This window comes from Papaver somniferum, chromosome 8 (assembly GCF_003573695.1).
Source record: "Papaver somniferum cultivar HN1 chromosome 8, ASM357369v1, whole genome shotgun sequence".
NCBI classification, from domain to species: Eukaryota; Viridiplantae; Streptophyta; class Magnoliopsida; order Ranunculales; family Papaveraceae; genus Papaver; species Papaver somniferum.
In genome coordinates this window covers 22,857,392-22,865,361 of record NC_039365.1, presented here as the reverse complement: position 1 = coordinate 22,865,361, position 7,970 = coordinate 22,857,392, and the positions used below count along the sequence as shown (strand labels likewise).

At 36.1% G+C, this 7,970-nt stretch overlaps 1 protein-coding gene and 1 pseudogene across 1 annotated transcript; both read left to right on the top strand.

Annotated features, from left to right (window-relative positions):
- Positions 1–769: 769 nt before the first annotated feature.
- Positions 770–1,702, top strand: LOC113305259 (geraniol 8-hydroxylase-like). Its single transcript, XM_026554336.1, has one exon. It carries the CDS (start codon positions 770–772, stop codon positions 1,700–1,702), a length of 933 nt encoding a protein of 310 aa, XP_026410121.1.
- On the top strand, positions 1,554–7,193 carry LOC113305845 (annotated as a pseudogene).
- Positions 7,194–7,970: the final 777 nt, after the last annotated feature.

Genomic DNA, 7,970 nt, shown 5'->3' with positions numbered 1-7,970 from the left:
AATAAGACTTTTTCTGCAAGGGGTTATTCATACGTTTAAAAGATGTACCAAGTTCATTTTTTTAGCTGATAATCAATCTCCAAAGGATGAGGCTTTTAGGTTTTAGCACATATCTTTTGCTTATTAGCCCAAAGCATCTAGGAAAGTGACCATCTAAGCAAAAAATATTGCTCACCTTTTCGAAAAAACAAAATGTTCCTTCCTAACCCAAGAGAGAATAATACAGTATACATTGCGGTGTTCCTTATCAGATCTAAGTTTCTTTTCTCAAACACTCAAACTCATAAATAGTACCTCGTTAGCGTGTTTAATCTCTTCGACATTAATACTTGCAGCCCTAAGTTACATGGGGTACCATATATAAAACGTAAAACGTGGTACAGTGCACACAATAATGTACAAGTAGAGACTTATAAGTGAAGCATGGTATGCGATTCCAAACATATCACGTAGTAGCTAGTATTAACCACATAAAAAAGATCGGGAATTAGTATCTAACTATCTAATCAATCGCATACAAAACCTACAAAATTGCGTGCAAGCTAGGATCAGACTTTTCTGTTGGTGATCAATTCTGAGGCCACACTATCGTTTAGCACAATATTTAAGATCATTAATTTATCACCACGGAAAAAAAAGTAATAATAAAAAATCATAGTTCAATCCTTCTAAGATTACAAAGAAGCTTGGGCTATATATACGCACATATGTTTGTCACCCTATATACTCGATACAAATTGGGACTTTGCGTTTGAGAGACAAAATATAGATGGATTACTTGAGTGTTACTTTGTTAATTTTGTTTTCTTGTACATTTTTCAAAATGTTTACACGGATAACTAAATCTTCGATTACAAATCTCTCACCTGGTCCAGTACCTCTGCCAATCATTGGGAATCTTTTGCAACTATGTAAAAAGCCTCACGAGTCACTGACTCGGCTAGCCAAAGTTTACGGACCCTTGATGTCATTAAAGCTTGATTCCGTAGCAACAATAGTTGTTTCATCTCCAGCAATGGCCAAAGAAATTCTTCAAAAGCATGATCACTCTTTTGCTAGTCGGACCATCTTAGAAGCAATTACGGTATTCGATCACCATAAAGTTTCAATGGTATGGTTGCCTGTTTCTCCCCAATGGCATAATCTTAGAAAAATTACAAATTCACACATCTCCGCCACTCAAAAACTCGATTCAATAAGACGCCAAAAGTTAAATGATCTAGTCGCCTACCTTTGTCAAAACGCAAGCTCCAGTTCTGTGGTTGATATTGGTCATGCTGCTTTTACTACTGTTCTTAACTTGATCTCAAATAGTTTCTTTTCTATAGATGTAGCTAATTATGATTCAGATTCTATGTTTGAAACTGCGCTTAGAGAAGGAATGTTGGAAGCTGGAAAACCTAATCTCTCTGATTATATACCGGCAATAAGCTTCATGGATGTGCAAGGTATTAAACGGCGTATGAGAAATTATGCCAGAATAATGGATTATACATTTGATAAAATAATGGATCATAAATTGGAGCTTGCTAAAGAGGGAAAGAGTATTAGTAGTTCAAGTGACTTGCTTGATATAATTCTTGGTCCTTCCCATGACGATGGTGTTGAGCTTCAACGTCACGACATCAAAGCTTTACTTAAGGTACTATTTATTTATTTTCTTTTTTGGTTCTCTCTATTATCTACTTGGTATAAGCTTTAATATATATTTGGATGTTGAACGTCGGCATCAGATGATTATAAGCACGCATGCATACTCTCAAAAACTTTTGTTCTGATCCAGCCGAGAAAACTTCATTCTAAGTTGGTGCGGTTTGAGCCATAACGCATAACAACAAGTGCTGCCTTCCTTGACCAGTCAGATCTGTTAGCTGCCTGTTGAATCTGAAAGCTAGCAACACCAGTATTCCCACATAATTCGTAGTGAACAATCGTAAAAAGAAAATAACATCCATGCATTTCTTTCTCCTTTCTAGAGTAGATGGCATGCTACATCAGTACATGTTAAAATCCGTACTGATAGTGTCATAGTGGAGTTGTGCTCCAGCGGCCACGAATGTCCAAAACCCAACTTCTTTAAAAATGACTCAAGATCCGTTGATAAAGAAGACTGTTTTTGAGGCATATTCTATAAGCACAAAATAGAGGCATTAATTAGGTAGTAAAATTAATAATCTCTTATCCGTTAATTTTATAATAACAGTAGTGTCCTTATTAGTTATGATTAGATTTGTGCCCGTGTTATGCACCGGTCATTTTTTTCTTTTAACTTGGTGTGCACGGGGCTTTGCCCCCCCGTGACGATGTATTTTTTATTTGGTGTGCGCGGAGCTTTGCCCTGTCCGTGGAAATGTATTTTTGATTTGATGTGCGCGGGACTCCGCCCCGTCCCGTAAAGATGCATTTTTGATTTGATGTGCGCGGGGGTTCAGCCCGTCCCGTGATGGTGCATTTTCTATTTGGTGTGGCGAAGCATCTTTGATTCGATGTGCGCGAGGCTTTTCCCCACCCCGTGGCGATGTATTTTTGATTTGGTGTGGCAGGATAAATATTTATTTATTTTTTCCTTATGAAATATTTTCACCTTTATATATTAATTTAAAAAAGAATCCTAATATGGTGGGTACTCGATTTTCAAATTGAATTTTTTTCTTCCATAAAATTCCAAACACGGTAAATTAGGTTGTTCTTTTGAGTTTATAATTTTTAAATCAATCGTACGTTTTCAAGTAACCTCATCTAAATATTGTCTTGTCGTGAATTACAAACTGATTTCGGTTTCCTTTTCTTCTTTTTATTGTTTTGCGCATAGTATGGGCATAATCGTAGTCCCCACATTAAATTATCCGGGGGTTTATAGCCCCGGCCATGGCCCCTTAATGGCATTAAAGTTGGTCATTTTTAATTAAAAATCATGTTAGAATAGGCTAGAAGATTGACCCGACGTTTAGGTAAGCTGTGATTAATGTTTGGGTTAAGAGTATGTAGAGTTTGGTTAACCAAAACTATCGACTGTTCTTCGTGGAGTTTCAATCTACCTCCACTAACTCGACTATACATTCTGATCTTCCAAAATTGCTTAACTATTGCGTATAGACGTTTGGACCAAAAACATTACTCCCTCCTATATCAACAATAAATTCCTTCCTATTGATGTCGAAAGATGAAAGAAGATTCTTTGCAGCAAACTTTAGGAGGCACTTGTTTAAAAACATTATCCAAGTTACTGTCGCATAGGTCTTTAGTTACAGTCCACCTGAAGCAAATACTAAATGCTTACCCCTCCAACACGTTTTCAGCCTCGAAGTTTAAACTAAATGCCTCACCAGTTTGGTCTCAACTCAAGCAAATCATTACTTTCCACTGGATCAAGTGCTCGTCTAAATTGCAGCTGCCAACTATTTGAGTTGTGAAAATCACCAACAATAACCTCCTTATTCAAACTCAAATTAAATAATCTTGGATATTGAGCATATGTTTTTTTTTTTTTTTTTGACTTAAAAAGGTTGAGTGTTGAGCATATGTTTTATACCCTCCGATCTTTCCAAAATATGATGCCCCTCTCATTGTAAAGTTGAATACATAATAGCCTTACGAACCATACTATATATAACATAGGTTTTCCGTTTTTAACTGGTAGGTACAACATAACTTGAGTGTGTCTTCGCCTTCCCGCCATAACTTTATGGCAAAAAGCCGTCATATTCACGTGGCCATTAACACTGATTACCTCTTTTGATGAAAGAATGATGGCGACATCGCCTCCTTCTTCCTGTCCATATCCTCCTCAAAACTTTAACTCTTGTAAACATCTAGCGGACCTGTAGCACCCATTGGAACCTTGTTTATCAGTGTGCTGCAGTGGGAACTTTTTTTAGCAAGAGGTTATTACGTCTAAATCAGATAACTTTGGTATTTTTTCCATGATAGGAAACCCGGTTAGATCACGTAAGGAAACGAAAATTCTTTGCGCCAAAACTTAGTCGTATAAGGAAAGGTTGATTATATCCAAACTTAGTTGTCCGGCAGAGGAGAGCCAATGTTTAAACTAATTATACATTGTCTAGTGTCCTCGTCAAAATGCTCGTTTCACTGAACGCAAAAAAGACTTATTTCGGCCAATAAGAAGCGAGATCGTCTAGGCCTTTAAGTGTTTAGATTTCGTACTTATTTTTGTTATTTTTATAATTAATGTTTTAGACTTTTTTGAAGAAAAAAAATAATTTTTCTAAAGTTTTGTTATTTTTAAACCTGGCCAAATTGGGGTATACTCAGATTAATTGGGCTATACCTAATAAGACAAAACCCGGATCATTATGAAGTAAAACACAACACCTCTTAACCAGTTATTTTCAAAATGCCTAATCTACCCTTGCTTATTCAACAGTAATAATGTGTTTAGGTTAATTAATTTAGTTAGTTAATTAGTTGAATTAAAATTCTCAAATTAGGTTTTATTTGGATTAAACTCATGGATTATGTGTTATGATTTTTGAGGACTTTTTTATTTCTTCTGAGTTTTTTTTTTTTTTTTTGTAACGAAAATAAAACCACACTAGCCAAACAATTTTACAAAGGGGATTGCAAAGCTGCTGAGTGATTTCATACTCAAAATTACAGAAGGAATCAACACTTTCAATTTAGAAAGTATGAAAGGTCGTCCAGGTCGATAAAAAAATATCCTGCCGACTATAGGATTTTTGACACATAGAGATACTAGTCGGCAAGGTCGACAAAAAATACCATGCCGACTATAGGATTTTTGACATATAGAGGTACTAGTCAGCAAGGTCAACAAAAAAATACACTGCCCACTTTTGCTAAAAATGTGGAATCATAGCCGACAGGCTAATAATAAATCATAATGTCGATATAGGATTTTTGACATATAGAGAAAGGAGATTACAAATGCATGATTAGTTGCCAAGGTATTAATTACATAACATGCCTACTAAAGTATAGTCGTCAAGGTATAAGGATGAATACTGTGACGATCATGTAAATGCTAAATTCAGAGATGAAAAGTCGTCACAATATTCAACCTATGAAGATAACGACTAATACTAATAGTTGGCAAGGTCGACAAAAAGAAAACCCTGCCGACTTTTGATAAAATTGTAGAATCATACGCGATTTGAGATTGGGTACAAAATCATACACAATCTCAAAAACCGTATGATCCAAATTTTCAGTTTTTTCTCGATTTTTTTTGTTTCGTTTTGATTATTCTTTTTTTTATTTTATTTTATCATGTATAGTTAGAGTTTTGAAAACTGTTTGGATAGGTGTTAGTCGGATGGTTGTTTTCTTGGACAATTTGGTCTTTTAACACCTTTTAGACACCCCTTAGTACACTAACTTGGATGGGTTTAAATTTACTATACCCTAATTAATCTAGGTATACCCCAGTTTGGCCATAAAAACGTCACAATTAAAAAATTTAAAAGTTAAAAAAATAAAAATAAATCCTGTTTAAATTATTAAACAAAATAAAAAAAAGTTCAAATTCAGAAAAGGACAATAAATTTTTTTTAGAAGAGTGAACAAATTAATTAATCAAAGTCATTTTAGTAATTCAACTAGCCTTAGACACCCCATATCTACCCATATTAGTCAGGGTAATTATTTTATATGGCTCAAAATACTCTAGGAAATAAAGAAAATGTCATACACTATGGCAGAAAAAAAATATAGGAAAAGTAAAATCGTTCATGTTTATAGTGCTTGTTTTTATTTGGCATCTCTGCCTTACCGACAAGTTACCCTATAATTTGAATTATTCCAAAGGTGATCCGAGTTCCAAATTCATAAGTCGGATCCTTCCGTGAGCAGTAAGTAGCAGATCTCCCCTTCTTTATGAAAAGCATGTGGAATTCTTTCAAGGTCGCCGGTCGAGGTGGTTTTACCAGCGCGTAAGTAGTCTAACTTCCTATGACCGAGTCTTTCTAGTCCTTGTGAACATCTTTTTCGGATGTATTAAAGAGGGCCTCTCTAACTGGTGAAAAGTGGTCGGTGTCCATTAACAGCCATTCCTGATTCGGCTCCGATAACGTAATTCCGGGAGGAGTCGATCTAAAGGCACCGGATCCCTTCGGACCTGGAGAAGGTGTGACGCTGGATCGGGATTTGATGAACCAACTGCTCGCTCGTCTATTGTTGATTAAGTTCCGGGCCCCTTTTTCGTTGCCTAGGTTAGACTTTCGGAATACCCCAGAAGGGGATTTTGTTGTTAGCATCACATGATCTTTGGCTAAAAATATTTAATTTGTTTTATTGTATCTAATATTGGATAGCTAGCATCTGATCAAAGGTTCGTGACTTTTATACGAGAATTACTCTTTGAAAGTCTAATAAAATGGTTCATGAATCAGGCTTGCTAATGGCCGCGACAGATACTATATCAGCCACCGTGGAATGGGCACTGGCTGAATTACTTCATAACCCGTCTAAGATGACGAAGGCGCAACAAGAGCTTTTAAACATCATAGGTAAAGACCGACCAATCGAAGAGTCAGATATTATTCGGCTCCCTTATCTGCAAGCAATCGTAAAAGAAACATTACGCCTTCACCCACCAGCTCCATTCTTACTTCCTCATAAAGCAGAAGTGGACGTTAAAATCCATGATTTTGTTGTTCCTAAAGATACTCAGGTACTAATCAATGCATGGGCAATCGGTAGGGATCCTACCATTTGGGCAGATCCAACTGGTTTTCAACCTGAAAGATTTTTAGATTCGAAAACTGATTATAAAGGCCACCATTTTGAGTTGATTCCATTTGGGTCAGGTCGCAGAATTTGTCCCGGATTACCTTTAGCACACAAAATGACACACTTATGATAGGTTTACTTCTACAGTCTTTTGACTGGAAGCTGGAAAATGGGATGAAACCAGAGGATATGAATATGGAAGATGGTTCTGGATTTACCTTAGTGAAGGCTACTGGTCTTCGAGTAATTCCTATCAAGCTATAAATCAAATCGATCATTTAGGTATCATGCATGAAGATTGAAGTTTGTTTCTGTAAGTTCATAAATTTCTAATAATAAGATGTCGTGGTCATTGTTGTACAACGGTAAAATTATCACGTGATGACACCTATGACTAGGTTTTTACTTTTTACTGCAATCTCTATTTTGCTTGTATGCTTTGCTTTACTCCATGTAATAAAAAGTGTTGGATGTTTCTACTATATCCATATACAATAACTGTTCCCTTCATCTTTGTCGTCTCGATGCCTAGAGATAGGCCTCTACTGTAACAATGCATGTACCCATGACATGATTAAACTTTATCCTCCGAATGCACTGGCAATGAATTGAAATGTGGTTGCCCGTATAGTAGGCGAAGCATTCAATAAATAACGTGTAATGAACCCACTCCTATTAGACATTTCCGACCTTTCTTGGGAACCTAGTCCTTTTAGGTTTGAAGTAATGTGGTTCTTGGAGAATGGATTCTTACAATTATTGGAAGATTGGTGGATTTTTTTTTGTTTTGCAGGTACTTCCAGCACTGTTCTTTGGCTGAAGTTGAAAGCACTTAAAGAGAAGTTGAAAATATGGAACAAGGAAGTTTTTGGTCACACCAACACAAAGCTGAGTGATATCCTATCTGATATTCAAACTTTGGATGGACTTGCAGAAACTATCATCCTTAAGGATGATGAGTTGATTGCCCAACTACAGAACAAAGCTGAATTTGAGAAGATCACAAAAATGGAGGGAACCTCATGGAGAATCAAGTCAAACACTAAGTGGTTACAAAAAGGAGACAAGAATACTTCTTTTTTCTATCAGTAATGCTTCTGCCAAGAGACGATACAACAGAATTAGGCAATTATACATCGGTAATGAATTGGTGTCTGACAGAGTAAGATTGCAAAAACATATAGTGGATTTCTATAAAGCTCTGTTTATTGAAGAAGAGATTATAAGACCTGATTTTGAAGGGATTGTGTTTGATAGCA

Coding starts and splice junctions, on each gene's coding strand:
- LOC113305259 (XM_026554336.1), top strand. CDS start 770: ATGGATTACTTGAGTGTTACTTTGTTAATTTTGTTTTCTTGTACATTT.